At 51.1% G+C, this 20,130-nt stretch overlaps 2 protein-coding genes across 9 annotated transcripts; one reads left to right on the top strand and one right to left on the bottom strand.

The window, feature by feature from the left end:
- The first annotated feature begins 6,321 nt into the window (after window positions 1-6,321).
- On the top strand, window positions 6,322-10,374 carry Tmub2 (transmembrane and ubiquitin like domain containing 2). Of its 3 annotated transcripts, XM_013359878.4 has the most exons (4): window positions 6,331-6,482; window positions 7,037-7,096; window positions 8,382-8,948; window positions 9,184-10,374. In XM_013359878.4, exons 2-4 carry the CDS (start codon window positions 7,062-7,064, stop codon window positions 9,545-9,547), a joined length of 966 nt encoding a protein of 321 aa, XP_013215332.2. In that variant the 5' UTR covers window positions 6,331-6,482; window positions 7,037-7,061; the 3' UTR covers window positions 9,548-10,374. The 3 variants fall into 3 exon arrangements, with proteins under 3 accessions (XP_013215333.2, XP_013215332.2, XP_005328163.2); XM_013359879.4 differs by lacking the exon at window positions 7,037-7,096 and having other exon boundaries at window positions 6,322-6,482; XM_005328106.5 differs by lacking the exon at window positions 6,331-6,482 and having other exon boundaries at window positions 6,510-7,096.
- Window positions 10,375-10,453: 79 nt separating this feature from the next.
- Atxn7l3 (ataxin 7 like 3) lies at window positions 10,454-18,137 on the bottom strand. 6 transcript variants are annotated; one of them, XM_078041037.1, is made up of 13 exons: window positions 17,887-18,137; window positions 16,434-16,544; window positions 16,010-16,142; window positions 15,628-15,799; window positions 15,374-15,471; window positions 15,166-15,188; window positions 14,798-14,864; window positions 14,561-14,646; window positions 14,068-14,136; window positions 13,761-13,804; window positions 13,426-13,497; window positions 13,176-13,333; window positions 10,454-13,071 (listed from the first exon to the last, which is right to left on the bottom strand). In XM_078041037.1, exons 2-13 carry the CDS (start codon window positions 16,482-16,484, stop codon window positions 12,923-12,925), a joined length of 1,122 nt encoding a protein of 373 aa, XP_077897163.1. In that variant the 5' UTR covers window positions 16,485-16,544; window positions 17,887-18,137; the 3' UTR covers window positions 10,454-12,922. The 6 variants fall into 6 exon arrangements, with proteins under 6 accessions (XP_077897163.1, XP_077897167.1, XP_077897168.1 ...); XM_078041041.1 differs by having other exon boundaries at window positions 14,798-14,843; window positions 17,887-18,136; XM_078041042.1 differs by having other exon boundaries at window positions 14,561-14,589; window positions 17,887-18,134.
- Between the last annotated feature and the right edge of the window lie 1,993 nt (window positions 18,138-20,130).

Raw genomic sequence — 20,130 nt, 5'->3', positions numbered from 1 at the left:
CACTCTGCTCTTTTGTGGCTTCCAAGTTTTCTGCCCTGAGCTACTAGTACTGGTAATAGGAAAACATTATAGAACACAAGGTCCCTCACAGATCAGCAGATGGCAGCCACCACAGGAGGGAACAGAGGGTCGCCCAGAAGCCTGAGCTCCTGTCCTTCAGCTGAGGGATCCTGGGCTCTCCCATTGCCAGTTGGAGTCTGGCATCAGTGGTGGCTGCAACAGAGATCAGGAGCCCTGGGTCTGCCTCTGGCAGCCTGTTGAGCTTTCCCTTCTCCAGGGAGTTGTGTCTGCAGGGATTCCCTTTCACTAACACAAGACAGTCTTTGACATGGTTAAGCAGAGCAGCAACCTCTCCTTTCTGGATGGAAGTTTTGTTTTAGTTTCACAGAGCCAAAAAGGCCTAACAGAAGAAAAGGAAATGTCCCTAGTCCTGGGCCCTGGATGGGAGACTCAGATGTTAAACTTTCCTGTTATAGCAGACAGACCCCAGCCAGTCCAGCCTCTTCTAATACTTATTTTTTTTTTAAGTTGGACACAATATCTTTATTTTTTTTGTGGTGCTGAGGATTGAACCCAGTGCCTCACACTTGCAAGGCAAGCGCTCCACCACTGAGCCCCAGCCCCAGTCCCTTTTTCTATTACAACTACAAGATAACCTGTTTGTTTTTAAAGATACATGTATAAAGATGTATTATTTCATTAATTCTTCATTTCTTCAATTAGTGAGAGCAGGAAGGACCACTTTTTTTTGGTGCGGAAGGAGATCCTGGGGATTGAACCCAGAGGCACTTTACCAATGAGCTACATCCCCAGTTCTTTTTACTTTTTGTTTTAAGACAGGGTCTTCAGGGCTGTGGTTATAGCTCAGTGACAAAGGATTTGCCTAGCATATGTGAGGCACTGGGTTCAAGCCTCAGCACCACATAAGAAGTAAATAATAAAGGTATAAAAATTACAATAATATTAAAAAAAGTGTTTTGCTAAGTTGCTGAGGTTAGCCTCAAAGGTGCAATCCTCCTGCCTCAGCTTCCCCAATTGGCTGGGATTATAGGCATGAGCTAACTGTACCCAGTTTATCCACCATTGCTGACTCAGTGCCTTTCAGAGAGTAGACACTCACATACCTGTCAATAAATGAATTTTGATGCTTTACCTCACCAGCAACCAGGGAAATACAGATTCAAATAAAACATTATCATTCCCTCACTGGTTTGGAAAAAAATTTAAAGATTGGTAGTATGCAGTGCCGGTGAAGAGATGAAGAAATAAAGGGGTGGATGAAGCTCAGTGGTAGAGTGTTTGCTTAGTATTCCCCAGGCCCTGGGTTAAATCCCTAGTACTGGAAAAAATTAAAAATGAGCAGGGCTTTTTGGTGCACATCTGTAATCCCAGTGACTTAGGAAACTGAGGCAGGAGGATCACAAGTTCAAAGCCAGCCTCAGCAACTTAGCGAGACCCCATCTCAAAATAAAAAATAAAAAGGGCTGGAGATGTGGCTCAGTGGATAAGTGCCCCTGGGTTCAATCCCCAGTATACGCCACCCCCCCAAAAAAATAATAATGATAACAAGAGATGGAGAAATGGATTCTTGCAAATCCTGTTACTTCTCTGGCCAGCAATTTGGCAGTATCTGTAAACACTGCTCCCCATTTACATAAAAGGTGAGCATTTACCACAATAGTCATCTCAGCATTGCTTGAGCAACCCAATGTGGGTACCATACTATGGAATACAATTTAGCCTTTACAAAAGGTAGTAGTCATAGCAAGATAGAACTGGGAAAGAATTCCAACTGACCAGCATGTGTATTGCTTTGGAAAGATTTCCAAGACTGTTGTTAAGGAGACAAAAACAGTCTGGAATATGATATGTACAGCAAACAAAACGAAACTCTATGAGAATAAAATAGAAAAAAAACCTGGAAGTTTGGTGACCAAGAATTCCCCTTTAGAGAGGGGAGAGGGAGAGGGACTGACCTGATGGATTTTTTTATTGTGGTATTTGAGTTTTGTTTTTTTTAAAATGGATATCTATGAATTCTTCTGAAGTTATACACACACTCATATACATTTCTCTGTATATATTTTTTCTTTTTCTTTTTTTGTGGGGCTGAGGATTGAACTCAGGGCCTCACACATGCTACGCAAATGCTCTACTATTGACCTATATCCATTCTCAGTCCTATTTTTTAATAAAATGCATTCACTAAAAGCATTTAAGGCAGGATTTAGAGATATATTCACCATTCGATAGCTATTATAATTGTACATAAAGGCATAAAAATGCTTAAGTTCAATAGTTAATAAAAATAACATCTCATTAAAATGTCCAAGGATCCGTTAAAATAGTCTGTCAAACTGGGCACGGTGGTGTATGCCTGTAATCCCCTTGGCTTAGGAGTCTGAGGCAGGAGAATCACAAGTTCAAAGCCAGCCTCAGCTGTGGGAGGCCATCCTCGCACATGATTTGAGTTACCTCCCTGGCTGGGTGAGAGGCGCTTAGACACAGCTGTGTCAGAGCTATTCCCCACCCTTCTCTAGGTCTGAGGGCTTGTCCTTGCAGAGGCATGCCTGGCCACTGCCCCGAAGACCCAATTGTCACCCCTGACCTTGGGATGCTGCCCCCCCTTAACCTTCACTGGATGGGATTTTCCCTGGAATTTTTGGTTCCCCAATAAAAGCCCACTCCCTAGCGTGTTCTCTCTCTCTCACTAGTCTCTTCTGTAAACCCCGCTACAGCATTAGGTGGCTGGAGGTGGGAGCTAGGAGAAGCCATCTACGAGCTGGTGTTAAAGGCAATAAGAGTCTCATCTCCTTAATTTAAAACTCCCTAGCATTTACTCATGAAGCCAGCGCTGGTCACATGGCAGACTCAGCAACTTAATGAGGCCCTAAGCAACTCAGTGAGACCCTGTCTCAAAAGATTAAAAGGGTTCTGGATGTGTCTCAGTGGTTAAGCACCCCTGGGTTCAATCCCTGATAATGAAACAAAAACAAAAAGCTTAGTTTTAAATATAATTGTTATATTTATATAGAGGAAATAGAAACATGTTTATATATAGAATTGTTATATTTATATATAAAGAAGCCTACTTCTTTCTTTTCTTGCTTTCCTCTTGCAATTTCTCCACCCCAAAAACCCAACCCTAAAATCTCCTCTTTCAAGACACCTTTAAGTCAGCTACCTCTTCTTCTTTTGCTGGACACACTCCTCAAACTCTCACACTCTGGACTGAAAAAGGAGGCTGGCAAGTTCAAGGCCATCTCTATCAACTTGTCAGCTTTGTTCACTTTTCCAACCCTTCATCCCAGGTGCTGGCATTCTGAGTATGTCTCCAGCCCTAACAAGTCTTTCCTTCTTCTTTCCATCTATTTCACCTCACTGCCAAGTCTATCTTGAGACATTGCCTCTGGCCAGTAGATGACAGAAGTCTCTCAAGTTCCCCACCTCTTCCCACAACTTTGCTGAATCTAACCATCATTCACTTAATAAGTCTTTATCAGTGGGCTGAGGATGTAGCACAGTGGTAGACCACTTGCTTAGTAGTGCAACATCCTGGGTTCAGTACTGGGGGAAAATCTGTATCAAGTAATCTGAAATAGATTTGGTGGGGGGAGGCAATTTGGTAAGACACAATAATGAAAAATGACAAATATAGTGTAATGTTATGGCAGATGTCAGTCCATGTAGTGGGGGGAGGGGAAGAACATAGTGTGTGTTTATCTAAATCCACCCAAATGAATGGGTCAGGTGCCCAGTGCCCTGGGGAGACCAGATACCCCACCTCCTGCCCAGGGCAAGCCCAATCACCTGCTGGACCCTTCTCTACTTCCAGAGAACACTACTCAGTAATTATTCCCTTCTCAAATTGCCTTTCTCTTCATTTTTTCCCTTCTCTGCTCCTCCTCCTTGGCATATAAACATCCTTAGGATTCTCTCATCTCTTAAAACCTCCCCCATCTAGTCTGTTCCTCTCTAGACTCTACCTTATATCTTTGGGGAAGGGAACTTTAGGGGTACCTCAACACATAGCTGGGAATAAGGGAATTAGATATATATTTCCCCAGAGGACAATGTGACACCATGTATCAAAGACCTTAACAGCAGGTCATTGTGGTACACAGCAATTCCGGACTAAGAAAAGAGGCTGGCAAGTTCAAGGCCATCTCTATCAACTTAGTAAGACCCTGTCTCAAAATTTTAAGAAAGGCTCAGAGTGCAGCTCATTGGTACAGTACTTGCTTAGCAAGTCCAAGCCCCTGGTTACAATCCTCACCACTAGGAGGAGAAAAAAAAAAAAAAAAAAAAAGCCAGACCAAAGAAGTGAAAGCAGGGACTCAAACAGATACAAGCCAGGTGTGGTAGCACACACCTCATAAACCCTGCAATTTGGAAGGTTGAGGCAAGAGGATCACAAGTTTGAGGCCACCCATGGCAATTTAGTGAGACCCCGTCTCAAAATAAAAAATTAAAAGGCATGGGGACATAGCTCAGTAGTAGAACACTCCTGAGTTCTGTTCCCAGTATGGCGGAGGAAAAAAAAAAAAAAGCTCAGATACTTGTATAATAATGTTCATAATAGTATGATTCACTATAGCCAAAAGGTAGAAACGACCCAAATGTCCACGAGCAGATGAATAGATAAACTAAATATGGTATATACAGTCAGTGGAATATTATTTAATCTTAGAAAGCAATGAACTTGATGGACACAGTGGCATATGCTTGTGGCATATGCTTATAATCCCTGCTACTACTTGGATGGATGAGGAAAGAGATTCAAAGGCAGCCTGGGCAACAAAGCAGATCTCATCTCAAAAAGAGGCTGGGGATGTGGCTCAAGCGGTATTGCACTCACCTGGCATGCGTGCGGCCCGGGTTCGATCCTCAGCACCACATACAAACAAAGATGTTGTGTCTGCTGAAAACTAAAAAATAAATATTAAAAAAAAAACAAAACGGGGTTGGGGGAGAACAAATATTACATGATTTCACTTAAGTAAGCAAAATCGAATAGGCAAATTTACAGATAAAAACCAGACTAGAGAAAGAGGAGGAATGGGGAGTTACTATTTAATAGGTGCAGAAAATGGACAGTAGTCGTGATGGGTGCATAATGTTGTGGATGTATTCAATGCCTCTGAAGTGTACATGTTAAAAAGTTTTAACTCTACATGTATACATGTTAAAAAAAAAATTTCCAGTGCTGGGATGAAAAAAAATTTTTTTCAGGGGCCTCAATCATGCTAGGAATGCACTCTACCACGGAGATACACTTTCAGCTAAAATCGTAAATTTTACATTATGAGTAATTATCATATTAAAAAATCGCAAGTTCAAAGCCAGCCTCAGCAAATTAGCTAGACCCTGTCTCTAAATAAAATATTTAAAAAGGGCTGGGGATGTGTCTCAGTGTTTAAGTGTTCCCGGTTTCAATCCCTAGTACCAAAAACAAACAAAGGGTTGGTGGTGTTGCCCAATGGTTAAGCACCCCAACGATCAATCCTCGGGACCACAAAAAAAAAAAAAGAAAGAAAAGAAAAGGAAAAATAATCCATCATAAAACAAAATCCCTCAGCATATCTTTAGAAAAAAAATAAATTGGAAAAATTCTTATAAGTTGAATTTTTTTCTTTTTTTGGTTCCTGCTTTTCTTGGGCCCTAAGACTGCGCTGAACCTTTGTCTTTGAAATGCTTTACCGAAATTATCAAGGTTCCACACTATCTGGACCGCACTCTTCATGCACTGGATGACAAATAACTTGTCTCCTTGTATGTTTTCCTGACTAATCCAGAGCTGAGGGCGCTCTACTACTGAATTACATCTCCGACCCTTTCCTTTTTTATTCTGAGACAGGGTCTCTCTGAGTTGCTCAGATTGTCCTCAAATTTGCGACCCTTCTACCAGCCTTCCAAGCAGCTGGCGTGCTCCGACTCATAGAGGAATTCTTGGAGATCAGAAAGACGAGACCTAATTGCTCCCACTATCCTAGAATTTGGGGCACATTGCAGAACAGTAATGAATCCCATCAGCCCGGAAGCGGGAAACTTCTTTAAAGGATTTACCCAGTAGCGCCAACCAGAGCAAACCTTCCAGAAGGGAAACCACGCCCCTTCTCAAACACCTCCCTCAACTCACTCCTCCCCTCTTGGCACTGCCTCTTTTCCCGACAGCCTAAGGCCCCGCCCACCAGGCGTGCCATGTGGGGAGGGCCACGATCCCGCCAACAATGACTCCGCCCCTCTTTCCTCTGAGAAACCTGTCCCTTATTTAAAGAACACGCCTTACGTAGCTTTGCGTCATCAGTGCAAGGCGCGGAGGAGGGACTTCCTGTCCCTAGTTCTAACAGCTTCCGGGAAAGGCCGGAAGAGACCGGACCCTGAGCAAAATCGAGGATTGCCCGCCCCTCCCCCGGCCGAACGGGAAGACGAGTCCAGGGGTTGTCCTGGCGAAGTCAAAACATTTAGCCTGGACTTTTCAGGTGAGGACCTTCTTCCTATCCAAGTATAGTACCAGTCCAAGTTCCTTTTAATTTCCCATGACTCCCCGCGCCCTCAAGCCCCGCCCCTAGTTCCCCAGCCCCGCCCCGAAGTTTGAGGGGTGTGGATGGTTTGTGACCCCCCTCTCCATCATCGACTGAAAGATCTGGGCTTGAGCTCTGCGGCCTGGACCCGGTAGCCCTTTGGCTTCAGGGGCTCATGGACTTCACTCCATTGCCGCGAAAATAAGACCGCCCAGACGCGGAGTCTTTGCCTCAGAAAAGGCAGGGTCCGGGACCCCTCCTTACCGTGGTCAGGGTCGCTCACAGGCTGAGGAGAAAGCAAAGGCCTCCGAGGCAGGAGACTTGGGGTCCTACCCGGCCCTTCCCCACGACAGTTCCCTGTGTCTGTGCCAGTCCTTCTCGTCTCTCTCCGCCGCAGTTTCCTTTTCTGTAAACCACGGTTAATGGCATTAACCTTCTTACTGTCGGGGGTTAGTTGTGGGAGTGATATATAATTCCTACCATTTGTTTATTGAACATTTGCAATGTGCTAGGCACTGTGCTGATTATTTTGCTTCAATGATTTCACGTCATCTTCAAAACAACCTTATGAGGTAGGTACTATTTTTAACCCATTTTACTGATGAGAAGGCTAAGTCTCTGGGAAAGATGATCGAGGTTACATGGCCAGTAAGAGACAAGATTATAGTTTCATTTTGTTTTCTGACTTCAGGGTCAGTCTCTTAAGTCAGGATGTGTAAACTCTTCAGATGTTGATATGTTCCACAACTATTTTTGAAGTAACTACGGTTGCATTATGCTGGGCTCTTAATTACAAAGAGAAATACATGTGAGCCTTATATTCTAGAAGTCTAATAAATGGACCGGTAGGTAAGTATAATGAAATTTTATAGGTGCTGTGAGAATAGTCTGATAATGATAATGGTCAGATGGATTTGCCCAGGGACAGCTGTGAAAACAGATTCTCCAAGGGAAGAAATAGGTATTCCAAGGACCATGCAGTAAGAAACTGCAGAGTGAGAACCTTCACAATATGAGAGACTTGAGTTAGTGATAGTGAGAGCTGTTGTGGAATCATTTCCAAATCAGTTGCATGTAGACAGCGGTTTTTGCAGTTGTGAGCCCTCAGTGACCCAGAAGGGTAGTGTTTCTGGTGTTTGTCCCATACGATTTCCCCTGGGCCTGCTAGAGAATTTGAGAGGAGGCAGAGTTACTGTTTGCTTATGGCTCCTAAAGAATTGACCCTTTAGGGTAATCTAACTCTTCTGTTGACAGTAGATTAGTTTTCTTTGGCCCCTGATATTTGGGTATGAACTGTGACAATGAAAGAGATGGGGCTCATATGAGACAGTCCAACAAGGGTGACTGTATAACACCTCCAGAGGAGCTCCAAAATAAAGTATTTCAGGCTTTTTAAAAGTCTCTCTCTCAGCAGTCAAGTTGGAGGCTGTTTAAGGGGCATAGTTGCTTGACTAAGTGTTAGAAATCCTAGAGAAACTCCAAGTTCAAAGAAGCAAATGTTTTACCCATCAACGACCAAAAGAAAAAAAAGCAGTTGCAATAGACACAGCAGTAAAGTTATGAGGCTTTCCTCATAGGGTAATGATGAGAAGGCTGATGATCTGCAAATTGTGGGCATGACATCTGTGAGCTAGTTTTCTAATAGCGCCCAAGGCCAAGTCCTTAGCTTGAGGTTGGAAGTCTAGAGTACCAAATGAAATACATGTGATTCCTGTGTAGGTTTGTCGTCCCCCCCCACCCCACCCCAGAATACTGAACTCCACTTATTTTCAGGACTGGCTTAGTTCAAAACTTAAACTAGGAGCCTTATTGCAACCCCTCTGGCTCTGCTGATGCTATTCCCCTTTGTTCCTGCAGCGTGGACCCAGTCAGCAGCCAGGCCATGGAGCTCCCTGATGTCACCCTCATTGAGGGTGTGGGTAATGAGGTGATGGTGGTGGCAGGTGTGGTGGTGCTGATTCTAGCCTTGGTCCTAGCTTGGCTCTCTACCTACGTAGCAGACAGCGGTAGCAACCAGCTCCTGGGCACTATTGTGTCAGCAGGCGACACATCCGTCCTTCACCTAGGGCATGTGGACCAGCTGGTGGCAGGCCAAAACACCTCAGAGCCTACCGAACTTCCCCATCCATCAGAGGGTAATGATGAGAAGACTGAAGAGACTGGCGAAGGTGGAGGAGACTCCACAGGGGAACCTGTTGCTGGGGGTGGTGTGGAGTCCAGTCTTGAGCATCTCCTTGACATCCAAGGCCTGTCCAAAAGACAAGTGGGCACAGAGAACAGCAGTCCAGAAGCCCTGCTGAGTTCTGAGGATAGCACCTGCCTTTCTCCCAGCCCCAGCCTCATCAACGTGCGGCTCAAGTTCCTCAATGATACTGAGGAGCTGGCTGTGGCCAGGCCAGAGGACACCGTGGGTGCCCTGAAGAGGTGAGTGGGTTGAAAAGTGGGAAGCTGCTCATGTCCCATGTTCCAAGGCTTTGCCTCCTCTGAGGAAACTGGTGCAGAATTGAGGGCAGCAAGGGGTCATAAAATTTGGCCCCTACCAAGGGTGGAGAGGAGACTTCCTTAGAAATCTACTCATCAGTTTTTCCCTTTGCCCACCTTTGTTGGTCCAGGCCTGTTTGCTCTGTTATGCCTCAGCCTCTCTTTTTCATCCTTTCAGCAAATATTTCCCTGGACAGGAGAGCCAAATGAAATTGATCTACCAGGGCCGCCTGCTACAAGATCCAGCACGCACACTGCGTTCTCTGAACATTACTGACAACTGTGTGATTCACTGCCACCGTTCACCCCCAGGGGCACCTGGTACAGGCCCCTCAACTTCTCTGGCACCCTCGGCCACTGAGCCACCCAGCCTTGGCATCAGTGTGGGCAGTCTCATGGTGCCCGTGTTTGTAGTGCTTCTGGGTGTTGTCTGGTACTTCCGGATCAATTACCGTCAGTTTTTCACAGCACCTGCTACTGTCTCCCTGGTGGGTGTCACAGTCTTCTTCAGCTTCCTCATATTTGGGATGTATGGACGATAAGGACATAGGGAGAAAATGAAAGGCATGGTCTTCCTCCTTTATGGCCTCCCCACTTTCCTGGCCAGAGCTGGGCCCAAGGGCCTGGGAGGGAGGGGTGGAAAGGATGTGGTGCGCACCCCATCCATAAGACACAGGAGGCAGGTGTAAGGCCTCCCCTTATGTCCACAGGGGTACAGATGTTCCCCCTGTGCAAGCACAACTCAGGTAGAAACAAGGATATCACCTTCATATGCTTTTAGAATCCTGAAAGAGCTCAGAGCCAAAGGCCAAGCTGAACAGAAAGGCCAGGCTTTGAGACCCTCCCAGCTGTGGCCCTGTGTCTTGCATGTTTACCCCTCAGCACCCAAAGCCACTGCCAGGGCAGCTCAGCATGACCCTTGGCATACTTCTGTAGGGATCCTGGAGTATCCTTCCATTCCTTAGACAAGTGTCTTTTGAGACAGGGATGAAGGCTGTGCCAGCTTACCCTATGGGCACCCAGCTACTTCCACCTGCTCCCTCTACCCTTGTAGCAGGAATAGGGTGTTCCCCCTTTTTTCAAAGCACTTTTTTTTCTTTTTTTTTAAAGAGTCTTCTACAGAGCTCAGTCAGGAAGGGGGTTGGGGCACAAGGCCAAGCCCCTAGCATTGGGAGAGGCTAGGCCACAGCTGCTGCTACCCTAGGCCTAAGGCTGTAAGCAAGACAGCACTGGCTTTCAGCCAGCATCCTACCCTGCCTGACTTCCAAGGACGAGTTCTGGGTATGCATCACTCAGCCCTGGGCCCTCGCCTCTGGGACACTTGGATGGAGGGTCAGTGTCTGACTAAATAAAAGTTCCATTTTGTGGCTTTGGAGCCTCTTTCTGTGACATTGAGGATGGCTTTCCTCTGCCCCCTGCACATGGTAATGAGGGTGGGTAGGCCAAGCTACCAACGGGAGATGCAGTTTATTTACACCAGCAGCCATGGGGGCAGAGAGAATACACAGCGTTTACAAAGTTAGCTACCTGTACAGGATGGATTACATATGCAAAAATAAAAATCTCAAGACCACAGGACAGCGTGAGCCCCACCCCCCTCCCCCAATGACCCCAGCATGCGGTAATGCCAGGCGGGTGGCCCCTGGGCATGCGGGGGGGAGTGATGCATGGAAGGGAAAGCCACCGGCCATGGAAATTAGTACAGAACCCCCCCACACACACTCAGACACATGATAGGATACAGGGCGGACGACACCTAGCCGGGGCGGGGAGGATGGGAATTGAAACCCACACAGCCTGCTGTTAGAGGGAGGGGGCGGGGAGCTCCTAGCCCCTGTTCAACTACATGGTAGAGGGGGCACTCTCCCCAGAAGGGAAGGGGTTTGCTCCCTCAGGGTCCCTGCTGGACCAAGCCCATCTCTTACCCAGCCTGGGCAGGGGGCTCTGCCCTGAGGGTGGGCCAAGGAACACTGGGGAAGGTTATGTGGATAAACCAGTTCCCAAACTACTCCCCACTTCTCCCTCCTCTGACCAGAGGGGGAAAGCGGGAGGCCAGAGGGGAAAGGGTATGTTAGGGCCTGAGCTACAGCTGCCTCTCAGAAGGGAGAGTGGCCCTAGGCCTTCCTCCCTTCACCTTCAACCAACTCCCAAAACTTCATTTGGAAGTGGCTGGAGGCCTGCTGAGATCCTCCTCACCCTCTGGCTTCCCCTTAGAGGGAAAAGGCTGTGGAGGGCCAAGACCAGAGGAGCCCAGGCCCCAGGATTTATTCTAACTCCTGCCAAAATTGGTTTGGCTTTTTAAAAAATAATCACAATGCTTGGGTTAAAAACCAATTCGTAACCAGGCATCAGCCACAATCAGAACCACCCCAGGGGGAGACTGGGGTTCCAGACAGGGTATTGCTGCCCTATCTCTGTTGTTCCCTTAACCCTCTAGGGTCCCTAACCCAAATCAGTCCAACCAGTCCTGGGTACTAGCTACCCAAATGTGGGAGTGGCTCCTCCTGGGAGAAGGGCAGGGGACATGTCCAGCAAGTGCCAGATAATTCGGCTCAGGGTCAACTCCATCCCTGTGTCAGTCAGCTCTGCTCTGCTCCCAGCCCAGATTGCAGTCCTCCAGCTTGGCTCCTAGGGGTGGTGTTGCCCGCGTGGAGGTGGGATGGTACATCTTTTCAGGATGTAGACCAGTCAGGTGGGCACACTGGCATGACAGTCCCAGAGAGGCAATGATACCCCTTCCCTCTCCACTGACAACCCAGGGCACAGAGACCACCCTCTTCCCACCCTACTCCTAGCAAAGGGGAGAGGCACAAGATTAGGATTTTCCTCAGAGCCCCAAACCACAAATACAGAATAAATAACTTAAAAGCGGCGAAGGAAAGGGAAACAGGGCAGGCTTTGGAGGCAGGAGCATTGAGAGGAACTGAAGCTGGTCAAGGTGAAGGGGTGGCAAGCAGCAGCTGGGAACTCAGGCTGCCCCAGCAGGGCGGTGGGACAGGGTGGGCAGGAGGAACATGGGGCCACCCCAGGAGGGTGAGGCTGGGCCCCTTCCTGGGGCAGGGAATGAGGTAAGAAAACATTTCAAATAAAGCAGCACCGTTCCCTCTCACCTTGGGGCCCCACTCCTCACCAGCCCTGGGTCAGGGAGGGATTGAAGGGGGGAGTCATTTTGATACGCAGCTCCCTCCTCCTACCCTCCCCTTCCCATTCCTTGAAGCTGTAGAGGCTGGAGGCCCTTTCCTGGCACCCAACAACAAAAGGACAGCTCCTGCTGCCAAGGAGGCCCACGGGGATTGAGGGGAAAGGGCTGCCCTGTGAGGCAGGGAAGGCGGTGGCAGTTCTGGACGCCTACCTCAGCAGAGAGCACTCTGTGCCTGCCACCCCTGGGACTGGGGGCACTTGATAGGACGCTGCACACAGACAGGACACACCCAGCCCTGCCCCTCAGCTCCAAGCACCGGACCCATTCACATTGCTGAGGGCAGCCAGGGGAGGCCCCCTCCAGGCTCAGCTTCTAACCCACAGCCTCCCGGGTAGCCACAGTGCCCCTCGGCAGGGCTTAGTCCAGTTCCTGGGGTGGGGGGCAGGCAGTGCGCTGGCACAGTGCCCAGGTCAGGCCCCTGGCCTAGCTGGACATCCAGTAACTCACAGAATAAATAGGAAAACTGCCTCCCCACCAAACTTATGTCCAAGGCATAATAAGTCCAGGTCTGAGTCCTGCACGCTGAGGGGTCGTGCTCTATTGCAGAGGACCCTGACACCCCCCAGGGGTGCATAAATGGATCCTCTGCCTGCCTGGCCCACCAAACTTCCCAAGCCCAAACCCCCAGCAGCCGTCCATTTGCCAGGCTATGCCACCTGGGTGGGGGTTGGGAGAGAGGGCTCTGCTCAGCCAAAGGCTATCCCTTGCACCCAAGTCAGTTGATGTCATCATAGATGCTGGGCGTTGGGGGTGCCGGTGGCTTTGGCTTCTTCTTCTTATTGGAGCCCAGGCCAGAAGCAGTCCCTACCAGGCTCAGATGGGATTTCTTTTTCTTGGTTTTCCTTGACTCGGAGCTATTGGTACCTGCAGAGAAAAGTTACAAGGGATGAGAATAGGGTTGTGGCAAGAGAGGTGTCAATCGGTTGAGTGTGAACAGAAAATTCCTGGGTCCCAACTGTATCACATACCTAGACCCCATCCCTGATTTTCACTCGTCTTGGAGGAGCCTGAATCAGAGGGTGAGAGATCAGAGGAGCCGTCCCACTGAAGCCGGCTGATCAAGGCCTGGCTGTCAGTCATGTCAAAGCTGTCATTATCCAGGGAACTCTCAACCTCCGGAAGGACTCTGGAAAGAGAAAGCGTCAAAAAAGGGTTTTAGGGATAACCATCACCATCCTAACCTGCTACAACCCACAACCTTCTGAAAGGATCACTTACGCTGAGGGCCCGAGGAAATAAATCCGCACAGTTCGCCTCTGCTCATCCGTATGCTGGGGGCAGCGCAGAGACCTGGTGGGGACATAATTATCAGACCCTGACAAAATAGGGAAGGACCTGAGGAACTCAGGGAGAGCCCCTCCCCTCAGCAGAGGCCAAAGGAACAGGGAAGGGGTAAGCGGAGAGCCTCCAGATGGAAGCCTAAGGCCTGATCATTGAAGGAGGGGAGGGAAAGGGCGGGAGCCCCACTGCTCAAGTCCAGGGGTACTCCTGACACATGCCCAGCATGAGTGTGCAGGAGGGGCCCCGAACCCCTTTCTAGGTTCTGTGCTCACCTTGTGCACATCTTCTTGGTGTGTTCAGAAATCACCCCACATTGCTGGAAGAGGAATATAAGCTGAAAGGAGGGATGGAAGGAAACCTACTCTAGATACTAGATGCTCCCTTCTGCATCAAGGATAGACTGCACAAGCAGAAATGGCCCCAGGGTGTCAATACAGTCCAGACCACTGTGGGCCAGGAAACTTACTTCTAGAGTAAGAATTCTATGGCTCTAACTGCTGTCACCAGCCTCCTCCAGGGTATTGACCTGTCTATGGCTCCAGCCCACTCCCAACAGCCTCCCCAGCCCCAGTTCCTCACCGTGGTGAGAAGGCTTCGCAGCTCCTCTGGCCCCAGGGTCTCATAGCTGATCCCAGTTGAGTTGCTATACTGTGAGAACCAGAAGTGCATGTCAGAGAAGTAAAGAAGCCACAGACAAAAAGGGAGCAAGAAACTGGGGATGCACATCAGTGATAGAGCACTTGCCTAGCACATGTGAGGTACTGGATTCAATGCCCAGTAAAATACACACAAATACACACACACACACACACACACACACACACACACACACACACACACACGGAGCAGAGGATTAGTCCCTCCCATTCCTGCCTCTGTGATAGAACAGTTTTCCCAATGAGTCCTTTCATTCCACCTGTACACAGATAAGGGAGTGGGACGCAGAAAGAATAAACACAAGATTCAAACAGCCCAACTTGGTGGCTGTCAACATTCGGATCCTACTTATCCAAATCCCAACCACCTCATAAAGACAATGAGGAAGAGCATAAGGGGGGCAGCCTCTACTCACCTTAAAAGGATCCGAATTGCTAAGTTCCCCTGAAGAAGAAAAAAGAAGGGGAAGGGTGTTTGATGCAGAGGTACAGACAGAGAACCCTGAAAATAACCAGAGAGGAAGTGGGGGTGACAGAAGGATCATAGGCCCTCCCTCCACACCCCTATCCCCCACCTCTCCCTCCACCCCAGGCCCACAATGAATCCCAGAAGACACAGCTAGCAGCACCCCTGTTGCTCCAGCCCCACTTACCATTTTTGTGTTTTAAAGACTTGGATCTTCGAGGGGAATTGGGGTTCTGGAATGGGAGATACCATAGCTTTGGGGAAAGGGCAACGATAAGGGGGAGCCGAGAACCCAGGGAAGGAAAAAAGATTTGACAAAGAATATCCTCAAATTCCTACTCTTTTCCCCCATTAAGAGGCCTGTCTGCCTATTATTTCCTCCCCCATGCCAAGGCCTCTGTTGCCTCCCTGCCCACCACAGACACACCCTCACCCCCAAACCCAGAGGCGACCAGTGACCTCAGACTTGAGTCAAGACACCTGAGGACTCCCTGCCCAAAGGGGAGGGTATCTGTCCTTCGCCCAAATTTCCCCCATGCTCGCCCCGGCTCTCACCTTGTCTGATTTTCTTTTCTTGGCTGTGAGGGTGAAAGGATATAAAGCAAGGTTACTTTTAAAAGTCTTCAATCTAAGACTATTTTTAAAAAATGCAAAAACACACTCCCCCCCTTATTTATAACAGTAATTGTGATCAATGTATACTCAATTCCTGCTTGTCCACCTCATCCCAGTGTCCCCCAAGACTCCTCAGGTCCCCAAACACCTTTCTTCTCCGAGCCATAAGACCAGTCGTTGTCATTGATGTCATCATTATCCTCTTGGTCGCTCTCAGACTTGTTCATGTTGTTGCTATTGGCAATCCTGCCAAAGGTAGGGGAGAGAAAGAGTTATGGTGCCTACAACTTTTAAAGGTACTGTGGAACATCTGGAGTCAAGAACAACCCACCCTCTATTTTCTACAAATGCCCTAGGGGCCTACAGGATGCAAAAGATGAGCAGCTCTAGTTCTATCCTCACCGGCGGTTGGCGATTCGGCTGCTGTTCCGCCCCATTCCCAGGCACTTCTCCAGATGGGGAGCAAAGCGGGAGGCGGCAATGCTGCGGCTGCAATTAGGGCAAACACACTCCTTGCTCTTCCACTGGTTGAATACCTGTCCAAAGATGTCCAACCCGGGCTGGTCCACGATCTCTGGGGACAGGAGAGGCGTGGCGATCAGGGTGGGCAGGGAACCCTCTCCTTATACCCACCCATGCGTGGTCCCATGGCCTCTTCAAAACCCCCTGCCTAAACTAGCAGGAGCTCCAGGATCCACATCTAAGGCAGTTTCCAGAGAAGAACCCTCCATGCATTCTTTGGGCAGGGCTAGCTAGACTACTCTCCTTCTACCCTGAAGCTCACCAAAATCCTTCATGCTATCAGGGTCTGTGTCGTCCAGGAAGAAGTAGCCACACTTGACAGCTCGGTGTACCTCAAAGCAGAATCCCAAACAAGAATCCTCGACCAGGTCCGCATATATCTCCTGAGCGATGGCCTGAGCCCCAGGGGAAAATATCCAATCACAAGAGTCATGGCCCTCTAGACTGCCAGTGACTCTCGCCAACCAAATCTCCTGGCCCTGGCCAAATATCATGCTTTCTTTGCCATTTTCCCCATCTTGATTTTGAATTCTTTCTTCTTCCCCAATTGTTGGGTCTTTTCAGCTGGCTATTCCCTTTAAGGAACAAGGCTAACTATCCAAATTCCTCTTTGGCGTGGATGCCAGATATAGCGATGTAGAGACATCAAGAAAAAGAACTAGAGGCACACGTGGGGGAGCCCTCACCTCTAGTTTGCTGTTATCCAGGCCAGACAAAGACATTTCCTCCATTTTCATTTGTAAACTCTTGTGGAGACGGAGCTCTGACTGCTCATAGCACAGCGGGCGGCAACACGGCTGTACACATGGGGATGGGGGTGTTGATGTGAGTACAAGGTATCTCTGAAGACTGCCACTTCCCCTCCTCACCTCACTGCCCAGGGCTTAATCCTGGCATCAGAGTATCTCCCTCCCCAAGGCCCAGGACCACTAAGCCTGGGTAGTCCCTCAGAGACTAAAAACCAGAGGTAGCCTAGTCCTTCTCAGGCCTGAGACCAGGCCCTGGTCTCTACTGCCAATCAGAGTGTGGGTTTCTAGGAGGCAGCAGCTCACCCCAGGTCCCCAAAACTCAAACCCCTCTTTGATACCCATGGTGCAATGCAGCAGGGGGAGGAGAAGGAACTCTAAGGCCTCAAAGCAAACCCACAGGGTGTGGCAAAGAACTGCACAGAATCCTAAAGACACCCCCTTCCCTAAAGGCTCTCCTCAGAGTCACCTCTGCTTTCAGCCAGGATGTCCACTTGGGGGGGTACTGCTACCAGAAGTAGGAATGGCCCTAGGACCCTACAACCTTCACCCCACTGTCTTCCCTTGAAATAAGCCTGCCACTGCATGGAGATGAGCAGAGCTCAGACAAGCAGAGTCAAAGGGGCATTTCCAGCCACCTGGAGCAGAAGGGGGTACAGCCCTGTGGGCTAGCACTAGAGGAGTGGGCACTCCCCTTACCTGTTCTTCTTTTAGATAACACCCTCCCTCCCTCAGGACCAGCCCGGAAGTCTCTCCAAGAGCCCCAAAGTCCAGAAACCCCCACCAAAGGATTCAGAAACAGCGCCCATAGTCCGGGGGCCCCTCTGAACGGTGGGTACGAGTTTAAGGAGCTGCCGGCCTAGAGTGGGGTGGGAACTGACAAACGAGCCAGGGGCACTGGGAAGGGTAGGAGGCCGGGCCGCGGCTCTTCCCCCGTCCCTGCGGCACTGCTGCTGCATCATACCGACTGGGGGGAGGAGAGTCGAGCCGCCCGAGGCCAGCGCCGGGCCGGGACAGACCGACCCCCAGAGAGTGGGCAGAGTGGGACGCGTCCCGGCCCCTCTTGGTCCCCGCCTGCCGACAGCCCCGGCCGGCCAGGGAGAGGAGTCCGGGAGGGTGTCTATTGTCCCGGGGGCTGGGGCCTGGCTCCCTAACAAAGGCCCCGCGCCCCCTCCCCGGCCGGCCCTGCCCCGCCCAAGGGGGACCCAGCCAGGGGGAGAGCAGGGGGCCCGGGCCGGGCCGGGAAGCCGGGGGAAGCCGGGCGTTTCCGCGTCGGCCCGGGGGGAGGGGAAGGGGCGCTGACCCAGACCTGGGGGGGAGGGGGCCCAAGCCCCGCCTCGGGCCCCGCCCCCCGCAGGCCCCTCCCCCGTTCCCGTCTCCGTCCCGTACTCACCCCGCCCGGGGGGCCGCGCCGGGGCCCGGCGGCCTCTCAGGGCCGCGTCCTCCGGCGGCGGCGGCGGCGGCGGCTGCTCCGGAGCCCCATGTCCGTCGGTCCGTCCTCGCCTCTCCCCGGGGCCCAGGGCCCGGGGCCGGGGGGTCGGGCCGCCCCCCCGCCTCGCCGCCTCACCGGGCGGCCATGGCCCCTTCCCCTCCCTTCTCGTCCCGTCGCCGCCTCCTCCTCCTCACCTCACCCCGCCCGCGCGCAGTCCGCGCGCCGTCCGCGCGCCCCTCCCCCCGCCCCCCACTCCAGCCCGCCTCTCCCGGGCGGGGGGTGCGGCGCGAGCCCGGAGCGCGCGCGCGTGCCGCGACCGGAGGATGGATGGATGGAGCGAGCGAGAACGCGAGCGTGCGCGCGCGCTCCCCTCTCCCCCTCCCTCCGCGCGGGCGCGAGGCCAGGCGCGAGCGCGCTCCAACCTCCTCCTCTTCCTCCTCCCGCCCCTCCTCAACACCCCGCCCTCGCCCTCCCTTCCACTTCCTTCTTTCGCTTTCGCGCGCCCAGCGACGGCTCGCGCCTGCTAGAAGGGCCCGAGCGCGTGCATCTGCCCCGCGGCCGCAGCTCGGCAGCATTTGCTCCAGGGGGCGGGGACCGGGAGGGGAGGAGGGGCGCCACGCCGCCGTCCAAAGTACCGGCGGACAGGGACGGGGGCGGAGAAATGGGCGGGGCCTTCGTAGACCACCCCAGCCAATCGCTGTGTCTTCTCGGCACCGGAGGCCCAATAGGACGAGGGTGGGTGGGGCAGCGTTCAAGGTGAGGTGCGCGGTGCGCTGGGGGCGGAGACGTTGTGCCGTCCCGGCCGGCTCAGGGGCGGGGGCAGCGGGTGGCGTCGAAAGAGAGCGCCGGCTCCCAGCCGAGCCTGGGACGCCTTCCGGCCCAGGCTCCCCCGCCCTTCCCTCGGGGCTCCCCGCTCTTTCCTCCCCCCCCTCCATTCCGCTCCCCACTTTTACCCCGAGGCGTGCAGCCACTTCTAAGAAGAGGACGGATTTGAAGTGGGGCGTAGATAGGACTTCAGGGCAGAAAACCCTTGGAGCCGAAGAGGCTCGTTCACGCTCGTTCTCCCGGTTTCTGGGCGGGTCTCAGCCCACTCCAGGCCTGTGAACCTACAAGCTCCCGCGATGAGGGTCCACCGCTGAGGGCGGAGGCCGAGCTGCGCTCTTCTGAGCGAAGCGCCTTTTCAGCTCTCATCCTAATTTAGATCCCACACCTGCTCGCCCTTCCTGCTTCCGGAACTCAAACTGGACCCCCCAGTGTCAGCCTGCCTCCCTGACACTGGCCAGACCCTTCCTCCGACCCTTCCTACGACCCAGTGCTACTCACCGGGGTGTGAGGGGGTGCACATTCCGCACGCTTTCAGTCCCCTTTACCTTTCCGGACGAACGGACCTTTTCTCAGCCGCAGTAGATGCCTAGACTGGCATTGCCATCAGTCTTGTCTGGTGCCCTAGAATGATTGTGTGACAGCCCTCTTTCCTCAGGAGATAGGGTTAAAGTCTGAAATCACATACTTGAGACCATGATTGGATCTTTTAGTTTTCCAAGGAGTCGGATGTGAATGGATTTGGCAAGTGAATTCCCTGTACCTCAGTTTCTAACATTGTCAGTGGGTATAAAAACCATAAAGATTAATAAGCCAGTGCGTGAGATTTGTAGGTCAGTGTAAATGCTTGGTAAATCTTGGCTGTTATTCTTTTTTTCTTTCTTTCTTTTTTTTTTTTTGGTACCAGGGCTTGAACTTCAGGGGAAGTCGACCACTGAGCCATATCCCCAGCCCTATTTTGTATTTTAGTTAGAGACAGGGTTTCACTTGAGTTGTTTATCACCTCTCTTTTATTGAGGCTGGCTTTGAACTCTAGATCCTCCTTGCCTCAGCCTCCCCAGCCACCGGGATTGCAGGCGTGAGCCACCCCTTCCGGTTTGGCTGTTATTCTTAATGCGCTGCGGGTGCTGGGATACAAATATGAAATATGACAGTGTGCTTCTTCAAGAAATGTACAATCTAGTGGGATAGGTAGGTAGATTTGTTGGAAAATAATTGCATAATAGTGTGATTAAAAACAAAAAAGATATGCACAGAGTTCAGAGACAGCCAGAAAGAAGCAGCAAAGGATGTAAGAGAATTGGTCAAGAAAGGCTTTTTTTTTTGGGGGGGGGGGCGTGTACCGACGATTGAATTCAGGGGCAGCCTACTACTGAGCCACAT

This window comes from Ictidomys tridecemlineatus, chromosome 3 (assembly GCF_052094955.1).
Source record: "Ictidomys tridecemlineatus isolate mIctTri1 chromosome 3, mIctTri1.hap1, whole genome shotgun sequence".
NCBI lineage: Eukaryota > Metazoa > Chordata > Mammalia > Rodentia > Sciuridae > Ictidomys > Ictidomys tridecemlineatus.
This window is presented reverse-complemented; position numbering and strand designations above follow the sequence as displayed.